The following is a 23,808-nucleotide window of genomic DNA, read 5'->3' on the forward strand; positions in this document are numbered from 1 at the left end:
TACACATTAGCGGTTAATACATCTCTATAACTACAGGGCTCTGTCCAAAGCCTTCAGTCAAGAGGAAGCTATGATCCCTACTGGGCTGAGCTGAGGTCACATGTGCACCGACAATAGACTTGGGTGATTTATCAATATATTACTGATAAAGGATCATCTAATGCTGTAATAAAGCTTAAAGGATTAGTTCACTCAAATCACAAAAAGCCATTATTCTCCCTTATCCCTAGTGGCATCTAGCTATGCAGTTAGTTTTGATTTTGTGTGCCGAGATTCTGATGTATTCGTCTCTTGAGTTTTTTGCTACCATCCCAATTCAATGGAGGTCAATGGATTTTATTTTCTACTTTTTTTTGCATTTAAAGTATTGGAATATTACATTTGGAAAAAGTCAAAAGGGACAGGATTATCCATACACCACACTGTGGACACTTTTCATTGGAACTACAAATGAATAGTCTGTAAGAAAATGTTTCCTTTTTAAATGGTTCCTGCTGTCAATAAAGACTGCATTGAATTTAGGCATCACATTTATTGTCACAGTATCAAGGGATTTCATCAGAAATTCTCGCGTGCATTTTGATGCATTCAGAAACATCAGCATCAGTGGAGCATGCATCCTAAAAGTAGGCTTAAGCATAAAGTTAAGTGGGCTTAAAGATGAGGTTATCTCATTCTTGGATGTGAAATTATCCACTTTTACTGACATACTCACCAGATGGCTAATGCACACAGTATGTATTAACCTAGTTTAACTGCCGCTTTTTCAAAACATTATAGTACTATCATGGCTGTAAGATAGAGGTTATTTGAATAACGTTGATGTGAAACTATTGGCCTGTTAGCGGATGGAAGGTAGCCCAGCAGCCTGCCCATACAGAACCAAATGTCTTTTACATTAATACCCATGGAGAGAGGAATGTTTGAAAGCAAGTAATGATGATGAGGACTGTGTGTGTGTGTCTGTCTACTGTATACATATGCAAATATGTACCTATGTTTTTCTCCCCTGGGAATCTGTCAATCATGATGGTACCGGCACCTGTCTCAGATTGAAGGAGGTGACTACTGGCATAAATAGCAATAACACCCAAGGAGGTTTTCTGAGTCAAGCAAAACTGGAGGATTGGTGTAATTTCATATTTGATCACCTAGTAACATTACAGAGGGGATGGACAGATGGGAGGTTCCCTGGTGTGGCAGATATGAGCCAAGAATGAAAGCAGAAAGAAATCTACATGTGCAATTATCTACATTATACTTTGGTGGAAGAAAATCATGCTTGTAAACTATATAGCATCATAGTTTCCTGCAGTGTTTAATTGTGGGGGAGGCCCACCTTGCCTGAAATAAATATCACCTCTGCTAACATAAGAATAAATTATTATATTTTACTAGAGCCGCAATGATTAATGAATCACTCGATCAACAGGAAAGTAATTACCAACTATTTTGATAATCGATTAATTGTTTTGAGCAATTTTTGAGTTGTTACTTTGGTGTAGAATTTCATAAATGTGACAGACCTGATGCACCAGATCTTGCAATTTCAGGGTCAGTTAATTATTAAGTGCTGAACAGCTTTTTGGAGTTTTATGGGGGGAAAAATATCAAATGTTCTGACTACTTGAAGTTCTTTGTAAGCAGGACTGCTGCACCGCTGTTGAAATAGTTTGGGGGAATTGCTTGTTTACCCACGGTTTCATACAGCGGCCTTTATACAATATATGTTTTTGAGGCACTCATCTTTCTATAAACATGTTTTTTGAGGCCTAATTTTCTGTAAAACAATGTAGTTGGTGCGCCTGCTTTTCAGTGATTGGATGGTGTTTTTTGTTTACCTCGGCACAGCAGGATGTTCGCTGTGCGCTGCACTATGGAAAGACGGGGAGTAAAAAATGAATACTGTTGTGTCTGCGTAAGTGTGTGTGTTCATCTATTTATTTCACTAGTTCTGTGGACCTGTGGAACCCTAGGATGAGTGAAGTGTGTATGTGGAAAAATGACCTGGGAGGAAAACTACAAAAATATAAGATATGTTTGAGATGAGATACGGATTGTATTGTACATGTCACATGATATACGATGCACGGACTGTTTTCCTTTGTGATTTATGTTTGTATCTGCATGTTGACCCTCCATCAGCCCCCGTGCACATCAGCACTGCTGCAGGTACTTCTCATTCTTTCAGCTGTCGGCGAATAAAAGAAAGAGAGGGCGGAATAGAGCAAAGCAGAGAAGGGGAGAATGAAAGAGACGAGGAGAGGTGAATGTAGAAGAAGATGACCTAATTTAATCTAAAGTGGTTCTCAAATTGAACCAGAGGAGGGAAAACAAAGTCAGCACAAAGCCTTGGAGCTCCTCTGCACTTATGTAACTGTTCTGCCCTCTCCTATCCTCCCTCACTTATGAATAAGAGAGAGGGAGAAATGAAGGGAGCTAAGGAGGGGTAGATGGAAGCAGAGGAGAAAGAATGACAGAGGCGAAAGCAGGTGAGAGGAGAAATGGTGGGAATTGGTGATCCTGAAGGAAGAGAAAGGAGGTAAACAAGTGTGGGGTGAGTGTAGGAGAAATAGAGGTGAGAAGCCAAAGAGGAAGGTATTATAAATGATGAACATGAAAAAACAATAACTTTTACTTCTCTTTGTCACGCACTATCACTTTACTTTGCCCTGCCTATGTCACCCTGTTTTCTTTTGCCCTCTGTTGCGCTGACATCAAACTATGAGGCCCCAGCAGGCTGTATTCAAGATTGTGGCCTGAATGAGTGTCTAGTTAAATAATGCAGTCTGCTGGCTGCTTGGTGCGCTGGACTGAGGAGAGACTAAGGGAGAAGATGGAGGAAGTAGTGGCACAGTGCAAAGATACAGACTTCTATTATTTAACAGTCCTCCTGAAAGGCTGCAAGTAAGGCGTTCCCAGAATTAAAACCAGGGCTCGGTGTGTATGTGGGGAATTTAAAGGCACGGGCGGGGAGGGACTTAGACTCACAGGTCAAAGTCTCTAAACGCTTTGCTCATAGAGACTGAGGACAATCTCCCAGGTTTCGCTGTTAAAACTGGGTGGTAACAATTAGAGAATTTTTGAAAAACCTGCATTGCAGAACCAGCCCAAAGTCTTTAGGGTGGCCCTTCATATTGGGGCAGTGACATGCAGTTCACTATGGAGGAGAATTGGGGGAGGGGGGCATCATTTCCAGTAAGGCATGTCCTTGAAAAAATGTAAGGGGCGTAGGTTGTCTCTGATTGTCTGGTATCGCAAGACTAGGAGGGACTTGGTAGCTCATACACAAACACACACACACACACTCTGGTACATATATCCAATAATGCTAAAATGCTGGCGTTCAATGTTTTGAGGCCAATCATGCATGACATATGCTGATGCAGGTGCACTTGTATTATGCACGCACAAATTCAAGTTCTATTGACTCGTGGACGTGCATGTCAAAACATATGTAGTGTGTGTTTTGCGAGTGCAGACATGAATGCCACACATGCCACTTTTGCTTTGCACTCTGTGTTTTTATGACATTTGAGAGAGTCTTCCGCACTCAAAAAGGTTAACACTCTAGCTTGTCTCTGAAACAAGGGAATATAATTATGTGTTTGTGAGTGTCATTGCAAGTGAAAATGGCGAGGGGAAAGTTTGCTTCTTTCTACTAAATCTGCCTTCAATGACATTTTCAGTCTCGTTTTCTTAGAGAGAGAGAGAGAGAGAGACTATGCACAGGCAAACACACATGATAGTTCATTTGGTGCTGAATATCAGCCTTTAATGAAGCAAGTCCTCTTCTATGTTGTACACAGACATGCTAACGCCTCTGCACCCACACTGTACATGCTACACAAACGCAGCCATCCACGTGACTATACATGCAAATCCCATGTGAGTGGTTGACCTCTGTTCCTTCTATATGTATAACCTCTAATTCAACTTGTTTCAATCTTCAGGCATTTCTGTAAGATACAGTTACTATGCACCCTTCTTATGCCATCTGTAGCCATGAACTCTTCTGTCATGCAAGCCAATTTAAATTGCCTCACTGAGCACCACACATATGTGCACTCAGCTCTGATGACTTCTAACCATTACAGAATTACAGTATGCTATGCTTACTTAAATAGAATGATGTATACCATAACATAGATGTGTGATTGCATAAGAGTCAGCTGCTCGGTTAAAAATATAATGGAAATGGTTGCTACTTTTAAAAGTTCCAGTGTTGAATATGTGTTGTTTACTGTAGAAACAAAACAAATGCATCCTTTTTGTTTAAGTCAAGGCCTATTGTTTCCAAAAAGCCTCTTTTCATTATCCTTGGCTTACAGTGGAATGAAAATATTTTTGGCACTAAGGCGTTTAATTGAACATTAAAAGTTTTGAATTGTTTACTTTAAGGTAGCAAGGTTGCACTATTTGACAAACGACAAACATTCAAATTCTGGCTAGTAGGGATGGGAGAGAGGGTCAAAATTTCTCATTGGCTACCATTATACCTTCAACAGGAATAGTATGCCAATGGCTTACAAACTCTTTAAACTGAGCATATAAGTGATGTGTTCTTGGGTCAGCTATCAGCAAATTAAGCCCCATTAGAGCTCCGTATTATGGCTCTATTACAAAGTACTGATGTTGTGCAAATGATTATTTTAGAAGTTAGTTATTTGTGTCACTTTTAATGCCGTAAATGCTGATGAAGTAGTATAAAGGAACCTCTCTTTGCTATTTAAAGGATTTGGCTGGTAATTTTCTATATTTTCTTTTTATTGTCAACAAATCTCATGTGCAGAGCCAAACCAACAATGAACTCATCCTACTCACAAGCGCTGTGTGTGTATCCAAAGCCTGTTATATCTATATTCCTCTGTGCCGTAGACCTACGTTGTCATCCAAACACTATTAAAAACTCGTCAGTGAGCCACACTATCGCACTGGGTGACTTGTTCTCTCACCCCGAAGGCGATGGTTACAATAGTTTGTTTAGAAATGGCTCCAAAGACTAAAAAGATTTTCATTCACTGGAGAGTAGTTGTGTGTGTGAGGCAGACAGCACTACGCATACACAGGAATGCAGTTCCGTTGACAGAGCTTCGCTAGCTTGTTGTCCTAGATATCACAACCAATTGACTTTGTGCTGTATTGTAAATTTCTTAAAGAAATTCAGTATGTTATCCTCTAATTATCCTTTACTCTCAATACACAATACTTTTCTCTGCACATGAAATTTAATGACAGCAAGAAAAATATAGAATATCCCCATATAACTATGTCTTTCAAATCAACCAAAGATTTTTTACTGGGCATAGATTAAGTCTATTTCTGGAGCCAATGTCTGTGCCGCCCAAACCTACTGATTCGTGACCAATTTTGGACTCATGAAGCTCTATAAATGCTCTATGTGGGAAGGGTAAATCTCCATACATGGTGTATGACAGTATCGGTAGCTAGTTCATGAACCCAAAAATGGAGAGCTGAGTCATTACAGCATGTTGGGGGAAGATCTCTCCCTTTGTCTATATTTGAATCTTTGGTCCTCTTTCATCCTTTTGCTCTTTTCCATCTTCTCTTTTTGTCAATATCAATGAGAGTCTCTTTCACTGACATGTTCGCCTGCCATTGAATATTCCAGCGTTTTATTTCCAGCACTCTGCTTTTAGTGCTGTGACTGTTCCTGAAGTGGTTTCTACATTTGTCCCATTGCTTACCACTCTGTCCATCCTTTTAAATAGTTCTTCTGGTAGGGTCCACTTGTTCTTTTTAAACAGCTCATCCCCTCGCTAAAAACCAGGGTTATAGTAGTGTGTCTGAACCGGAGCCAGCAGTCATGGAAGAGAAGAAGCTACTTTGAATTTCTGTGTCCTAAATGAAACCTGTGATAGATTACTAAATAGGCCCCTCATTTTTATTTGTCCAGTCTTTGCTGTGTATGTCGCTTTGGTCTGCTTTGCAAAAGTTTCACTTTCAGCCCACTTTCCAGTAAAGCGCTGTTCCCAAGCCTGTGCCTAGGAGCCAGTCTGTCGTAACAATAAGACCTGACAGCACTCTCACCACCCTCACTACATCAATCCAGACAACCAATTACAACCTTTTACAAGAACCTACAAATGAAAATAAGTTCCTTCGGCCTGCGGTCTCTCTATTTCTCTCTCCTCCTTTGTCTCTCACGTTTCATCTGTTGGCATGTTTCTTCCTTTTGTTCCTTATCTTTCTATCATTCCTTTACCAAGTGTCTGTGAAAGAGAAAGGAGGGAATATTTATGTATCTTGGAGCTTTGGAACATATTGTAATAAAAAAAAAAGCCTTGCAGGTGTGTATTTATGCAGTAGCAGCAGGTATAAGTTTAATAGCGTCTCTTTTTCTTCCTTACATGCTTGACTCTACCTGTCATTCTCATTTTTTTTTCTTTTTACAGTCAGTCCTCACTCTTCGCCTCTTGCATTTGCTTTTTCCTCCTCTCCCGTTCCCCGCCCACCCTCCCAACCCTCCCCCAAACACACACTCTCTGCTGTCACTGTTTCTCTGACTCACTCAATGGCTCTTTTCTTTTCGTCTCTCCCTCAAGCACACACAAACATGCATACACACACTCACTTTATTCCCCCCTGGAAGCGATCTGTCGTAACAGGTGGTCATTCAGATTCAAGACTGGCACTGCAAGAGAGGTAGTGAGAAGGGGAAACGGGGAGGAAAAACTGAGAATTATGGGGGGGGAGAAGATTAGGAAGATGAGGTTAAAAGTGATTTGAAAGAGAGGTAATGTGCTGGACACATAGACGCACATGGACATTATGTACCAGGTGATGTACTTTGTCTCTAGTGGTGCTACAGTACAATAATAGTAATAGTGATTTCAATGCATCACCTATTGTCTGTGTCCATGCAGTTTAGCCTTGTTTTTTTTTCTTTAGGCTTATGTCTTTCATGTTTTCTCTTGTGAAATGTATTCTTTACAGTCATTGTCTGGAACTGAAACTGGTTTCTCTGGACTTCTCCCTATTGAAGTCTTCCTTCTTTCTGGTCGGACTAAGACAGCCCTGGAAAATAATAACATAAAAGTGTAGCATTCTGACCATACAACACCTGTTCGTTCTCACATCCTGCAACTGGTGTGAGATAGCAGGGTTTTGTTTTTTTTTGTTTTTTTTCTTAACACATAAAGCTGTGAGAAGATTAGCACGTTCATACCTATCATCAGCCAGGATATACCTCCCTTCACACAAAACTGAACTTGTCTCTACTCTCTTTTTTACAGACCACCTCAATGGCTGGCTCAACAAGAGCTAACAAGTACTTAGGGCCAAGTTTTGTATTTTTTTTTTTCTTTTAACAATGCACTTATTAAGAGATGGGCTCTAATGAATGATTGTTTTCTTGATTAATTATTTAGCCTATGAAATGTTGAAACATAGTGAAAAAAATTGCATTCACAACTTGTTAGAGGCCATGGTGATGTCCTTAATTTGCTTGTTTTGTCTGGCTAACAAAACAAGATATTCAGTTCCCTGTCATAAATGATAGAAGAGAAGAAAAATAGCAAATTATCACATTTGAGAAACTGGAACCTTTTCCTCCTTTCTTTGTTTTTGCTTGAAAAATGAGCTAAACTGTTATTCGATTATCAAAATACAGTAATTGCTGTAATTAATTTTCTGTCAATCAATTAGTCATTGTAGCATTAATTATTACTATATGTTTAATTACCTTTTTTTTTCATTTTGACTCTCTGCTCTGCCATTTATGTCAACATTTATATCCTTTTATCCTACTTTTTTTGCGGACCATCAACATTAAAATATACATGTAATCACCTAAAGTACACCATCAGAGGTATACTGTATAGAGTTTGCTTTGTAGTTTATATTAGTTTATAGCAATGCTTAAATTAGTCAATGGACAGAAGAATAACTACCAACAATTTTGAGCGATTAGAGCCCAGTTGATACTGGATTTTTGAGGTAGATAAAAATAATTGATGTATGAAAGTTACAAAAATCGATATAGTGGCCTGTATTCATTTTTTTTGTACTAAGCTGGACATTTTACAGTTGTAAAATAAGCTTGATAATGATAAAAATGATAAACTATGATAACTGAAAATGAAATGTTGCTTATAAACTATCTCTATCACTCAAATAAGATGATTTACTTTACTGTATTATAGTTGATACTGTAGCTTGACAGCTTATTTTAGCACATTATATAGATAAGAGACATATGTACTGTACCATGATAGCATTTAACTGTTCACCCCATTGTCATGCATCATGTAGGTAATTGCTTGGTGGGCTTCAGAGAGCAGACAGCCTAGTCTCTGTACAGTATGTCACATTACTGAAGTTGAAAGTTTAATGACTCTGTTAAAAGGAGAGCCCCGTGAAGTTAATGTGCTCTGCTGTTAGAAAGGCTATTATGGTCCCACTGGCTGTGCCTGTGTGTATGTGTGTGTGTGTGTGTGTGTGTATAGCAGGACAAAGTGAGTTCCTTGACACCATTTGTCTAAGTAAGAAGGTGGTGTGTATGTTTGTTCCCGATTTGTGTGTGTGTGTGTCCGTTTATACACAGCATTTATCTTTTATGTGCTTGTTTGTGTTTTTATGTGACACTTCATATCCCCATCCATTTATTCTTTTTTATCTGTCCTGCAGCAGTATTACTGTATTGCTTCTGTTGAACTATATATTATCTGCCCTCCCACATCTTTGAGCAGCACGACGTTTGGTAGCAAGCAGGAAGATCATTTTTCATGTGAAGTGCTGAGATTCAGGCCCTCCAAGTCCCATGTCCCCCCACCCTGCTCTATTGTCCTTGAGCAAAACTGTAAATTCCAGCCAGTATCAAGGGTGCTTCTACTTCAATATTTCTGTTCTGGGGGCAAGTGAATAACCAGTGTCCCTGGGGATCAACAGAGTATCCTGCCGAAAATCCCTATGGGTGCAGGTATACACAACATCTCTTCTCATTCAAATGATTGACTTTATTTTGTAGCTTATTTTCATTCAGCTATATATCACAAGTGTTAGACATCAAGTCTCAGGCCACTGAAGTCCAAGTCAACTTTCAAGTTCAGGACAGATGGGTCAAGTTAAATCTGAAGTCACTGACACAAGTCTAAGTCAAGTTTCTAGTCTGTCTCAATCCAAGCCTCAAGTCAAGACAAGTGTTTCAAGTCTCAAGTCATTGAAACAAGTCAAAGTCAAATCTTAAGACTGTCAAAGCAAGTCTGAAGTCAAGTCTTAAGTCTGCTGAGACATGTCAAAAGTCAAAATTTCGAATCTATCATAGAAAAATTCAAGTCGAGTCTAAAATCATTACAAGTGCAAGTCAAGTCTAAAGTCATTGAGGCAATTCACCCAGGTCTTTGAAAGCTGATGATTAACATTTTCTTATCAAAGCTATGATAACAGTGTTTTCCCTTAAGTGAAATCATGTCTCCCTACTGCAAAGACCTAATAATTAAATATTCTAGGAATATGGCTATGCAAGCCTGCCTGTCACTGTCTCAATTTTTTATTTCCTATAAGTTCAAACCTAAGACTTTATTGTTTTTGTTTTGAAGTCTCTGTAAAGTCAACTCCTTAGGGAGTACAAATCTACTTCAACTTCAATTTGAGTCCAAAGGTTAAAGCACTGTTATATCTTAGATTGTCCTCCTCTCACTCTCTCCATTTTATTTGCAACCTCCTCATAGTTCCAGTATCCTCCTCCACTCTCCTGGCATTACAGTATGAGAAGGATAATGCCTGGACAATAGCTATGCCAGAGGGAGCGTCGGTGGACTGCTCTTATCCCTGTCTCGGTACTCTCTCTTCGGACAGGTTGAGCTTCCTGAGCTCCGTGGTCTCCTCGGGTGTCGGCTGGCTGATAAGTAGCATGGGGTCACAGGGAGGACAGCCAATGCAGGAGCTAATCCTGGCATGAAACTATAGAACATCACCGTGGCGAATTATGAAATGAGCCCCATTCACTGGGAGGGATTTAAATCGTCTGTATGTTAGTGTGTACTTGTGGGTGAGATTGTGTATTGTCTGTGACAGTATGTCTTTGACAAAACCCACAATATTTATGCATACCTTTTTATTTCTTAGGCAAGTAGAGCATTGCACATCTCTATTTGTTATTTCTGCTTGTTTCTTTCTCCTTTCAGATAAAAGTCTTGGCCTTGAGAGCCTTTTTACTCTCAGCTCAAGAGTTACACATACACTTGGTTCAAGCTGAAAGAATGAGACTCCTTAACCTTGGAAGCCCTTAGAATTAGCCTCTCAGACAGAGCTTTCTTCCTGTTGCGTTCTAGAGAAAAGAAAGGCCAGCTTTTATTATTTAGTATACTTGACCTGTGTGCTGTAGAGTACATCTGTCCTACAGCCGTCTTTTCCCTCAGTACTTGCCTTGTATCTGTCACTGTGTCTCATCTGTGTGAACCAGCACGGATACATATATCACACAAACCAGACAAAAGATGAAAGAGTGGGTGAGGTGACGGAGGGAGGTAGAAAGAGATGCTTAGACTTTAAATACGCTTTTAATGAGAACTCTGACAGCAAAACCAAAAAAGGAAAGCAACTCGAAATCCCTTTATAACCGCCACCTCCTACACCTTCACACACACCCAGGCACAGACACGAATATATTAAAACACAGAGCAGCAACACACATGATTGTATCAAAATCGAAGACTCTCCTCCTCTCATAAAACATCCTGCAGCCCGGAAACATTCATAAAGGTCTCATTTCTGAGGGAAAAACACACATCACTCCAAAGGGGATTAAAAAAATCCCTCTCGGCATTGCTGTGGAGTGTCTGCTTTTGCATTCCTTTCATTCAAATGAGTGGTTTCTGGAACCGGAGAGTTTGCTAAAGTGAAATATTTGAAAGTCAGGCCAGACAGCACCATCAAATTTGCTCCATTACTGGGACCGTTTCTGTGCCTTCTTGTAGGAATTAATTTTTTCTGTATGTTTCAACAGGTTAAACAGAAAGTCAAAGAGAATCTCTGGTCAACTCTCCTTCATACTCTGATTTTTCACATTTTTCATCGAAACAATCAAACTTCATCAGATCTGAATTGAGTGCCGCAGAGATCTAGCAACTCTTTTTTATTCTAGCGTTCCACACATTATGGTCAAAGCAGGCTCTGGCTACTCTTTATACATCATCTACTTGTGATCATGTTGTGTTTTTTTTCTGTTAGTGATGAAAGTCAGCTTCCTTATGCATGTCCTAAATAGGACACAAAAAGGCAAAACTGTCCCTGTAATGACGGGCAATTATTTATGAAACAACCTTTTGAAATGAGTGTTTAGTAGCTAATGTGTCATGGCTATTAGTCCGAGCCATGGGTAGCAGATAGGGAGAGCTTTTGTTTCTTTGTCTTGTGTTCTTTCTCTAACTTTTTCCCTCTCCCCTTCTTTTAGTGACCCTTCCTTCCCCTGCTTTGGCTTTCTTTGCTTTACTTTTTTCTCTTTCTCTGTCTCTTACTCTTATCTGTCTCTGTGTATTTCTCTCTCCCCCGCCTACCCCTAAAGACCCATTAGTCTGTCTAACTAGACTGTGATTACATGACTTATATTCAGTGTGTGATCATAGTGCCAACTTTGTCCTCTGTGTCTCTCTCTGACTGACTGAGTGACTGCTCACTAAGGCACACTCATCCCTCTGTGTATTACCCGGTGTATTCATTTATTTGCACTTCATGTGCTCCTTTCTCTCTTCCTTTTATTTTCTGTCTCTCTTGCCAGCTCAACTTTTTTTTCTCCTCTCTTTCATGTTGGCTCTCTTCTTTCTTCCCCTCACCCTCCTCCGCTGATTATTTTTCTTTCATCGTCAGTCTTTGCCTCCCGCCTCAGCCCTCCTCTGTGTCTCTCCACCACCCTTGCCCTCTCCCGCTCTAATCTTCTCCAAATGCCTCTATGTTATCAGCTAACCACAGAACCATGCTTTGGGCACCCGGCGGTGTTAACCCAAAAACAATAAAGTTAAGTGTTTAGTAAAGGATCTCACATAGACCAAGGCAAGACTTCTCTGCACTCTAGCCAAGGTGCCGCTGTCTCCTTTTCAAGCAAACCAAAAAAAAAGTAGAAAAATCTATTCACTCTCATTGGCCTCTTTGGGTTCTGGATTTACAATATCCAAACTGTGGTGACACCACAGAGCCGGTCTTTTCTATCAATCTCAAAGCACTTATATAACCTTGCATTAATATTTCTTCCCCTGAGTTGATTGAATCAGGGCCTTGGGGTGAAGCAAGCTAAATAAAGCATCCATTGTTGTGAGTATTATTTAAAAGAACACCTCTGAAAAGGTAGTTTTCTTATGCTATTTTTGCTGCATGTTTTCTACAGGTTTGTTTGAAAAGTTCAGCCAGTGTATGGACAATTTTATTTTGACACTTTGCCAGTGTAAAACCTAAAGTCCTTCTTCCCTTTCAGTACATCAGCAGTAAGATTACAGGTCTCGAGTCACCACATCGTACAAAGCCTACAGCATGAGTCAGACTGCGTAGGTTTCTACTTTTTGCTGTTCTTAATGTTCATAAGGCCAAATATTTTCTCACGTAGCAGCAGGTATGAGATCAAAGTCATACTTTTCAAAAATGTGAGAGTTGCACAGGATGAAGAGAAATGGTTACTTGTCAATGAGTCTGCTGCCTACTCTAGATTGTGTCATGCAGGTTATTTTCGATAGCTCTTACAAGGTTCCTGAAGTGGTTGGAAGTAGACATAGAAAACAAAAGTTAAAGCCAAGCACAAGTACAAGACTGAAAGTAGCACTGTTCAAGAATGAAAAAGCCCTCTTTGCACAGTGTACTCTTCAGAGTGCTCAAACAATGTCTTTTTCTAGTTGTCAGATCTCATATTGCCTCAAGGCTGTAGGTGACGGGAACACTGCGCAAGAACCTGAAACTTGGTGTGTGTGTGTGTGTGTGCGTGTGTTGGGGAGTGGGTCTTTTTAAGCAGACAAGCTTAAAGCATGGGTAACTCTAATATCAGCAAAATCCTTCAAAGATGAGGTGATAATACAGCTCACCATATGTCACTACATATGTTGTTATAACATTATAGATTAAGATAAATGTGCTGATGATGGCTTTCATGTTTGCCTGCAGCATACTACTGAGTCTGAAACAACGCCCATTCTCACTGCTTAAAGACATCAAACTTTGGTTTGAACAAGTAAAAAGTTTGTAAAAATACTCCATTATAAGTAACACTCTTGCACATAAAATTTTAGGTATGTTAATTTTTACATGTTTTAGCAAATTTACTTTTAAGTATCCAGCTTCTCAAATGTGTGGATTTGCTTCTTTTCTCTGTATTCATAGTATATCATTGTCTAACATGCTTGAGTAACAACACCTGTGTCTGCCAGATGAATCAGTAATAATGATAATATTAATTTGCAGCTCTAGTTGATAATGTATGCTGTCAGTGAAAGTATTGAAGTTTTAGCAACAAGATGTACATAAAGTATCAAAAGTAAAAGTATTCAGAAATGGAACTGATTCAGTGGTACTCAGTTATGTTTCTGTGCTGGTATTTTGGTAAAGGTACTTTTAAGAAAAACACTTAAACATAAAAATGTTAACTCTTTTACTATATGTTCCTTTGGAAACTTCACATTTCTGTTTTTATTTGAGCATTTGAAGCAGTAACCCTCTGAGCTTCCTCTCGCTGCACACTAATTGATCTTTTTTTCTTGTGGAGCTGTCCGTGGTCCTGAAAACAGACTCAGCGCTTGCTCTCTCCTGCTGTCCGTGGTGCTGAAAAGAAAACTCATAGAATATAGACTTTTTTAGACTTTTAAGTATTGTGTTTTCTCTACTACACCATTGAAAGCTAACTGAGGTCCCTCTTTGTCTCTTGGCTTGTTTTGAAAGCTCTGTGGTCCTGTTTTGTTTGCAAATGTGTGTGTGTGATGTGTTTTTATTGGTGATGCCAGAGGATGATGGAAAGCTCTTTGTCCAGCTTACGTCCTCAGATGGATATTAATGCACTTATCAAAGGATACGTTCACCCCACCAGATTTTTACAAGCCAGCCTCAATGCTAATGGTTTTCTTTCATTATCCCAAATGTAACATGTCACATTGCACTTAAACCGTTAGACTTAAGACCACTCTGTCTTTATGAGTAAGTCTTCATCTTGTTCTGTTATCATGTGTTCGCTGCACACTGTTGACAAATTTACAGTATTTATCTCTACAAGATTAAAGGCAGTCAGAGAAAGACTATTGATATTTGAACTGAACAGCCAAACAGATACACCCCTCCCTTCCTTCTCCTTCAGAAGCTCCACCTCCAAATTCAGGGACACGCATTGCCAAGGCAACAGCCAAAAGAGAAATATGGCAGAATCCAGAGCGATGCGTCAGCTGTAGAGTCACTTCTGTTCCTCTCACAAATCATCACGAATGGGGGGAAAAAAAATTTCATCTCATGTGAGCACAACACTCACACACTCTCCGCCTCTCTGCAGCCTCCCCACTTCTCACTCGACCTGCATTCAGCGTCTCTGTCCACACAAGCTGCCGTCTGTCAGCTGCAGCTCCTGGGAAGCTGAGAGGACAACAGCCGGCCAAACTGGCTTCACCAGGCTGACTGACAGCAGATATTTACTGAATAGAACTACTGTGTAAAATAGTTTGCATGTGGCCTCCACGGGAAAAAATCAACGGTGTTTGTTTTTATTGATTTATTGATACAGTTAATAAGTTCAAAACACATGTACAGCGGGATATTTGTGATTTTTTTTTTTTAACAGCTGCCTGCCCATATTACACTTCACTAAATGTGATAGAAACAGATTTGGTTGCTGATTGGCCGGAGTAGTGGTGGTGGTTGTGTGGCTCGCTCCAAACCACTGTGTTTACATGCTGATTTACAGAGACAGTGCTGTGTATGGACACAGGATTTTTTTTTGTCAGCGCACACACAGAACAGACAGCTAGTGGCCCGCAAGGAGATATTTGCTGAATTTGACAAAAAGTGTATTGGATTATAATCGCTGACTCTACCTTTTTTAAATAAAGGTGAACTGCCTCTATTATGCCACCTCAATTGACCTCTAACTGTATGCTTGTCTGTCTATTTTTCCCCTTTCTTATGTTTCCTGCAGTTGTGCTGCTGAATTCTAAAGAGACTCAGGCAGAGCTGGGCTGGACGTCATATCCCCCCAATGGAGTAAGTTTTCCTACTTGCATTTTCTTTGTCTGTATGTTTATTCGTTTATGTACATGTACTCAGTCCCTCACCGTGTTCCACAACACAGCTGCCTGCTTAACAGCTGGCCTTGCCCACCGAATTTCATCCCTCGTGTTCTTTCTGCACATGCTGTTTCTGCTAGGACACTGCAGCATCCAAACCAGCCACACAGATATGCTGCCACAGATAAATGGTCCCCTCACATGTTGATCGATTTGGCTTCTAAAAACCTAAGTTATGACTGCAAGATGAATGCAGGAGCCCTTTTTAAAGAATCTGCCCATGCTGAAGCAGTTTGTCACCCACTTTCCACCTAGAGGTTGGCTTTTCCATACACACATACCCAAGATGTCTGTTTATATAAATAGCATGAGTTGGGAATTGTGTGTGTGTGTGTTGACATATACAGCGCAGAGTACACATATGTATTGTTTATCGTGGGGTGCGTTGAATCACCGTCAGCTTGAAGTGGTCACATGCAAAGCTATATCTAAGATTAATGGACTTGTGTGATTCACCTCAGCCCCAATAGAACTAGGAGAGGACACACTCCATCCTCTTTGGTTTAGTCGCTATGGCAGTAGTGCACTTTATCACATTACCATCACAGATAATCCATTTTCACTGTCTGGTTTGCTCTGTGTGTGTGTCTGTTTGTGTATGTCTGAGAGACGGAGAAATTCACATTTGGTGCTCGGTTCACTTTCAGTTCTGTCAAGTCGGAGCGTCTCCGTTGTAATCATTCATCTGTTGGACAAATAATAAGAAGTTTTTTTCACAGTTTTTCTTTATACTGGGAATTTGCTCACTGAAAGTAAATCAAAGTACGTGGCTCTGCTGCTGCTGGTGAACATATTTAACTGATGTTCTTATCTAGAAGAAAGGCAGCAGTTGCTTTGAAATTTATCCTGCCGTGTTCTTTTTGTGCAGCCAATTCACTTAAAAACACCTTTTGTCAGCCAATAATTATCAATTATTCATATCAATAATAAGACAAAACCCCCTTATTTCCATCACCAGGTTAAAGATCAATACATAATCTCTTCTCTTTTCACAGAGAATCTCAATCAATGCCAACATGTAAAAATCAATACTTCAGGCAAAAAATAAATTTGTATTGGGAAAATCATGTTTACACTTGACCACTTTGATTTTTAAGGATGATTCCTGCGCTAAAGGCCCAGCAGAAAAGACCTGAGATTAATCTAGCTGTATGTCTTTTTTTTTTCTAAGCCATTTCTTGGGAATGAATCAGCAGGGTGTAGGCGACAATATTTAACAAACATTCCACTCAAATGCCATTACGTTTAGCACCAAAGGCAGCTGAGATGAAAAGAAACTGGCTGAAAAGGCAATTAAGTCCTGACCCATAGTTTCAGACATGCTGCTCAAGGCTGATGTGATGACTGAGGATGTATAGTTTGTCATTTTCTCTGTGTGCTCTGTGTTTTTTTCCAGACACCCACGCATCAGATTGTCAATACGCTGTTAACCTGAACTGACTGTTTTCTGTCTTTCTTTTCTTTGTCATTATCTATGTCATCTCCCCCTACCTTACATTACTTTTTCTTTCTTTTTAATGCCTCATTTTATCACTTTACCCCTTGTTGTCTCATCCTCCATGTTATTTCAATGTCATCCTCTTTTCCTTTGTTTCTTCACCACCACCCTTCGCTCCCTGTTGTCCTTCTCTGTTCTCTTACACCATGCTGCCATTCTTCCTCTCATCCTCTTCACTGCATCTCCATATTTACTCCTCCTTATTGTCCATCTCCCCTCCTTTTTCCCTCCCCACCTTACCCCTCTCTTTCCAGTGGGAGGAGATAAGTGGTGTAGATGAGAAGTACAAGCCTATCCGGACGTACCAGGTGTGCAACGTGATGGAGCCCACGCAGCAGAATAACTGGCTGCAGACCGGCTGGGTGGCGCGCCGAGGCGGTCAGCGCATCTTTGTGGAGCTCCAGTTCACGCTTCGTGACTGCAACAGCATCCCTGGTGTAGCAGGCACCTGTAAGGAGACCTTCAACCTCCTCTACGTTGAGTCAGACAGGGACCTCGGTGGCATCACTCGAGAGGACCGCTACACCAAGATCGACACCATCGCCGCTGATGAGAGCTTCACGCAGGGCGACCTGGGTGAGAGGAAGATGAAGCTGAACACAGAGGTGCGGGAGATTGGCCACCTCAACCGTAAGGGCTTCCATCTGGCCTTCCAGGATGTCGGCGCCTGCGTGGCACTTGTGGCTGTGCGGGTATACTACAAACGTTGCCTTGCAACCGTCCAGAACCTGGCAATCTTCCCCGACACAGTGGCTGAGGCAGCCTTTGCCACGCTGGTAGAGGTGCGTGGCACCTGTGTCAACAACTCTGAGGTTGACACAGACAGCCCTCCCAGGATGCATTGCAGTGCCGAAGGGGAATGGCTGGTGCCCATTGGGAAGTGCAGCTGCAGCGCCGGCTACGAGGAGGGACACAGCAGCTGTGAAGGTAGGGAACGGATAAATAGACAGTGGGGATGCATGGATAGATGAAAGAAGACAGAGAACAAAGAGAGAGTAAAAGGAACAAGGGAAGGGAATGTGTAACGAAAGGAAGGAAACAAAACGATGAAAGAACAAAGAGCAGAAATGTTTGTAAAGCAGATGTGAAAGTAGAAGGAGGGAGGGGATTGATGTGACTACATAAGGAACTATTCATGTCTAACTATTTAAAGCTTTTCACATCTTTATCAGAACAGTGTGAGACTGTGATATGCTTGCTTTTGGAAGTATAGAAACAATAACTGAAAACATTGAAAAACAATCTCCATCTTTTCCATCTCAATTAATAATTATCTATTTTTGAGCACTGAAAGTCTTATTTTCTTCAAAGGAGTAAAAGAATCTGGCAGTGCAGTAAGGTTTTTATTTCAACCTCTGTTAACAATTCAGATTGTTCCAAGAATTTAGTAGAAATTGATGAAAAAAGACAAAATAAAGCATATTGCTGCTCTAGAATAATGAAAAAATATATCTTCTTGAAACAAGTTTATTTCAATTGGAAAAATGCTGATTGAACTGAACTTATTTGATTTATCGATTTTTTTTGTTTGTTTGTTTGTTTGTTTTGGGGGGGGGGGGGGGGAAACAGAAGAGATGGAGATGGTGTTAAAAAGACGCACAAGTAGGACTTGGAAGGAAATTGGAAATAAGAAGTACTGTTAATAATGAGGGATGATGAGAGGACAGATGAATAGAATAGAGGGAAGGAGATGGCAGAAAGGAAATGATGATCCATACGAGAAGAGACACAAGAGCTGTGAAGATGTGACAGAGATACTGTTAAGAGTGGTGGACAGTGAAATGAATAACTGCGTGAGAGCACAGAATGAAGGGAGCAATCGAAAAGAGAGCACTGTTAACAAGTGTTGAGAGAAGGAGGTTTTTCTCTTTAAAAGACAGACAATAGAATTGCAGAAAAGCCTTTCTCAATTTCAATCCATGCCTGCTGTTAGATATCAGTGGTGAGGGCTTTGATTTATCAGTCACGTTACCTTGTTTCATGTGTACATCCAAAGAACGTTGTCACACATATCGACATGTGAAGCATGATATGTGAACCGTAAGGCTGAACAATCTGAGCGGCCTGGTGTGTGTGAGTGTGAACACAATGACTAATGTACTCTTTCTTCAGATGCACACACACACACACTCACACGAAACATTGTCAGTGTAAAGCCGGCGGGTGGCGTGGGGTGTTGCACTCTGACGTGAACAGAAACGGACAGTATTTGAATCTTTTGTCACAACCCATTGCTCATATGGCAGCAGCAGTTTGATCGCCTGACTGTTGCTGTTAGCTTTCACACCCCATCTTGCATTGTTGTGCAATGCCATGTGGGTGTTGTAGTCACTAGGCAGCAGAGTGTGTGCATCGTAATGGAAGGGTGATTTAGTAGGAGTGCTGAACTCCTTGTAGGGAGATGATGTTGTTCTTGTTTATGGTTGCAATTGATTGTTGTTATTGGAAATTAAGTTCTTTTTCTAGCCAATGGTGTGTTTTTGTGGGTGTGATTTATGATTTATATCTATAATCTCTGTGGAGTGTCACCTTGTCGTGGTGGAGAAGCTTGTGTGGTCCCGAGATCCCAAGAGCAATACCTTCTGGAGGTATGCTCTTGGTTGAGTCACCCATGGCGGTAAGGTCAAGGGGGAGTTCCCTGACAAAGAATAATCCAACCAAGACCTTGATGGTGGAACAGGCAGAGGATGATGGCTGACTTTAGGGGAGGGGACATCACAACAGCTGGGAAGGCGGATGAAGGCTGCAGCAGAAAAGTGCCCCCAGTTGTCTTGGACTTCATGCCACTGGATCCTGACCCAGATCTGTCAAGGACCGTGTGATGGCTGTCTGTACAACAGTCTCCCCGAGTTAAACAAAATCACGCACAGGCGTTCTCCATAAAGGGATCCACCCTAACGTCCTGGATTAAGTCCTATGGCGACCAGCAAGTGGGAACATGGGCAAGATTGTGAGTTCTGGAAGCCCCAATCATGAGCTGGCGTATCAAGCAGTGCATGCTAGATTCTATCGCTGGGCTCTTGGAACAAGGCAGAAGGGGCCCTTCGGTATCACCACAAATGGTCAGAAACACAGAAGTTTCTTCAAAAGCTGACATGGACTCTTTGAAGACCGAGACCTAAAGGTCCAAACAAAACTCCTGATCTACAGAGTCATTGTCCTTCCCTGCTGTATGGAGCCGAGTCAACGACCACCTACAGCAGGCACCTGAGAGCCCTGGAACAACACCACCAAAGATCCTCAGAACAGATTCTGAGGATCAGCTAGGAGGACAGACGCGCCAACTTCAGCATCCTGGAGGAAGCCAACATGACCAGCATCACCACCAAAATAATGCAGCACCAACTCAAATGGACAGGCCATGTCATCTGCATGTCCAACACACGTCTCCTCGAACAGATTCTATACTCCCAGCTGAAGGAATTTCAGTGAGCCCCTGGCAGCAAAAGAAACGTTTCAAGGAGAATATCAAGACCAGTCTGAAGAAATTATACATCACATCAAGCAACTGGGAGCATATTGTACTGGACAGGCGTTTCTGGAAGAAATCTGTGGAGGAAGGAGCTACACGTCAAGAAATGGAACCCCATCGTGCCGCAGAAACAAAGTGACAACACTGCAAGGAGGGAGAGAAAAACAATCTCCCCTGCCCACACTACACCAAAGTATATGGATCGTGTCTCGGCCTCTACAGCCATCTGAAGACCCACAAGTAGACGGCCCAATGGAGATGACAGTCATACTCACCTCGAGTGGTGATGATGATGATTATAATGAAAACAAAGGCAGGCAAGGACATGAGAGACAAGTCTCCTGCTGATACAGTAATTAGATTGAATTGAGAAATGGAGGATCTGGAAGAGCGAGAATGAAAGACAAGAAAGAGGCAGAATTAGATAGAGTCCAAACGTGGAGACAAATACATGAAATGCCCTTGGAGTGAGAGGAGGACAGAGGAGGTGGTAATGGGAGTGAAGTGGGGGTGAAAGAGAGGGCTGATGGCGGATGTAGAGTGATAGAGATGAGAAGTTTGGTTGGATTCCATGAATATATTGATTGATATTTTCAGAAGTAGAACAGAGGCAGAAAATAAGGGGATAGGGGTGAGGTGAGTGACTGGAAAAGAGTTTGGTGGTGGAAAGAATCATCTTTCTCTTTTAAACTACCTGTTCTCATATTCATGAGGCAGGTAAGAGGAGCTGCAAAGGCGCTACACCACCTGTTGTTTAATGCTATTCTGCTTGTTTTCTGAAGAACAGAGAAGTTCAGATTTTTAGATAACTAGATCAAATTGAAGTGAAAATGGAAACAGTATCAGTAGAAAAGTTGATAGAAGTGGTTGTTTACGTTGAAGTCATGCAGAACATTTGCTCTTTTGCAGAATTTCTGGTTCTTCAGTACTGTAAGTGTTTGACAGTTGGAGATAAGAGCTGCTCACTGATATTGGCAGTTTATCTGTGTGCAAACAAAGTATGCATTGCTTGACCTGCTTTTTGTAATTACTAACAATGCTTTGTCTACAATAAAAGCTGATCTGAGGACAATAAAATCTGACGGACACCGAGAACAGAGTAATGGTGAGCTACAAGTGTGGTCAGGAAGCATGAGAAAGGCAGGGGTGTATATAATGTATAATATATAAAATATATATATATGTATACACACACAGACATACACACATTCCCTGTAGTTACTAATTTCTCAGTTCAGCTGTAATAGCATGAATATGCAGCCACAACCCCGACATCTCCCACTGCACCAGAGCTATTGATCAGCCATAATGCTCCACTAAACTGAGGAATTACGCTGGGACTGCTCATACACACATATAGCATGGACACACTTATTCAGCAGACACACACACTTGGGTTGATTTCATTGTGTATGTGTGTGGGAGAGACACACACTGAGTCTCTGTGTGCCTGAGAGAAATGGATAGTGTGATAACAGCAGTGTGAGTAAGGGAATTTATGTTTCACCATCACGCCTGTGTATTCGTGCATGGAGGACATGCATGACTGACTGCTATGAAACATAATAATTGCGAAGCAGGCAATCACAGCTTTACATGACCATAATGTTAAACTAATTTCTGTGTGTGTGTGTGTGTGTGTGTGTGTGTGTGTGTGTGTGTGTGTGTGTGTGTGTGTGTGTGTGTGTGTGTGTATGTTAGTGCAGGTTCTGTAAATATGTCTTATTTACTCCTGGGTCTAATTGTGTAACTGAGCGAGTGCAAATGCACTAAGTGTCTCAGTGCAGGTCAATAATATTGAATAGCCAGTGAGCAGCTGATAATGGTGTAAGCAGATAGTGTTGTGCAGTAGAGAAGAGGATTATTACCACATGCAATGTAACAGTCAGGTCAGTACCGGACAACACTGGATTACTTCAGATTATGATATCTATAGTTGTCACAAGGTACTCTTAACCTTCTGTTATTTTAATGCTGATAGACATAATTACTAAATTGCTGACTGACGAGACGCAGGAAGTTTTGTTTTGTTTTTTTCCCACAAGAGCTCCCAGGATGTACAAATGAGGCAGCTTAATTTTGTTGTGCATATTTGTACGGTATGGTGTCTGCAAAAGCTACTAATTTATATTTTTTCTTTTATTTTTATACATTGTGTTTTTTACACCCCATCTATATAGTGTGCTGAGCTGTTAGTTGCTTATTGCTAATAACACATTTAAATCCATTTTTGATTTTAAATTTAAAAAAACACAGAAAACTACACTTGAATGGAGAAAATCCTGGCGCCATAAACGGATGAGAAACACTTAATCCTCAGAAGACTGGAAGACTTTGGTGGCACTTGACCAGCTTCTAGTTATGAATGTGTAGAGGAGTGTAAATGTAAAGGAGACATTATTGAAAAGTCAGCTTTCTCTTGTGGAATAAAGGTGTAAAAACCAAAAAATTGGATAAAAATAAAAACCAGACCAGTTAGAAGTGGTGTACTGTAATGTAGAACCATCCTGCTGTCTGCCAGACTTGCATGTGCTCACGCAGCATTGTTGCTATATATTGTGACCCTTGCATACATTCACAAATTTGCACTACATGTATTCGCAGTGATGAGTGCACACATGTTCTCCAATCTCATTATGAAATGCCACCAGCAGGACTATACTAGGGAAAATAAATTATGTAATGATTCACCTTGCAAATGCTGCATTTCATGTGCATGTGTATTTGTGTTTTTGTGTGTGTTTCTGTCACACTCATGAGCTCCATCCTGTTCTAATTAAGGCAGGCTGCTCTTTCTATATAATTACTGAGTGTGCCACATGCCTTCAGCACATTCTCTTATTATCTCTGTTGTTTGCTGCTCCACAATCCGGCTCCAGGCGCATTCACCACCCTGCTATTCCTTCCTATTGCTCTCCTTCCCTCTATAATTTACTACACGCCTTCCTTCTCCTCCCCTTTCCCCCTCTCGCTTCTTTATTTCCCTCACCCATTTACCCCCCATGCACTCCCTATGCTGCCAAAGAAATGTGCACTTAATTTCTTTCCCACTGATCTCAGCGCCACTTCATGACTTCCTCTCACACGTCTGATAGTTTGCTTTCTTTCTCACCTCTTCTACCTCCTCATTTTCTCCCTTTTCACCCCTTGGTTTTTCTCTTGCTTTTTTCCCTTTGTCTTTAATTCTCCCTGTTTTTCAATATTCATCTGTATCATACCGTTTCTGTCCCTCCACCCCTCTCTCGCTGCCCCCTGTGGGGACCATGTGGCAGGGTGAGATGGGGTGAAACAGGGTGAGTCAGGTTAACAGGCTGAAATCTGCTGGAGAAGCTTGGAGACTTATCTGATGTGTGCGTGTGTGCAGTCGTGTGTGCTCAAGAGTTGGCACCAGTGCCCAATCATATGTTTCTGAAGTCGCTCCCTCTGTTGCACTCATCTTCCCCTCTGTCTGTTGTCACTTCTTGTCATGTCCTCATCAACCCTCTAACTCTTTTTGTCTCAGATAGAAGTCTCCTCGTATTTTCTCTTTTTCACTTTTATTTATTTTTTTTTTAGGCTTCCTTTCCTCGCTTCCC

At 41.0% G+C, this 23,808-nt stretch overlaps 1 protein-coding gene across 6 annotated transcripts in view; it reads left to right on the forward strand.

The window, feature by feature from the left end:
* Positions 1 to 23,808, forward strand: part of LOC121912715 (ephrin type-A receptor 10-like) — a 154,555-nt gene that overhangs the window by 22,529 nt on the left and 108,218 nt on the right. For 4 of the 6 annotated variants that reach the window (XM_042435061.1, XM_042435060.1, XM_042435064.1 and 1 more), the window contains exons 2-3: positions 15,116 to 15,180; positions 17,016 to 17,688. In XM_042435061.1, the coding sequence (XP_042290995.1) occupies positions 15,116 to 15,180; positions 17,016 to 17,688 (738 nt within the window). Of the gene's footprint in view, positions 1 to 15,115; positions 15,181 to 17,015; positions 17,689 to 18,330; positions 19,749 to 22,489; positions 22,516 to 23,808 lie in introns of those variants that run through there. The other 2 variants (XM_042435062.1, XM_042435063.1) reach the window with 2 other exon arrangements.

The sequence above is a fragment of the Thunnus maccoyii genome, chromosome 15 (assembly GCF_910596095.1).
Source record: "Thunnus maccoyii chromosome 15, fThuMac1.1, whole genome shotgun sequence".
NCBI classification, from domain to species: Eukaryota; Metazoa; Chordata; class Actinopteri; order Scombriformes; family Scombridae; genus Thunnus; species Thunnus maccoyii.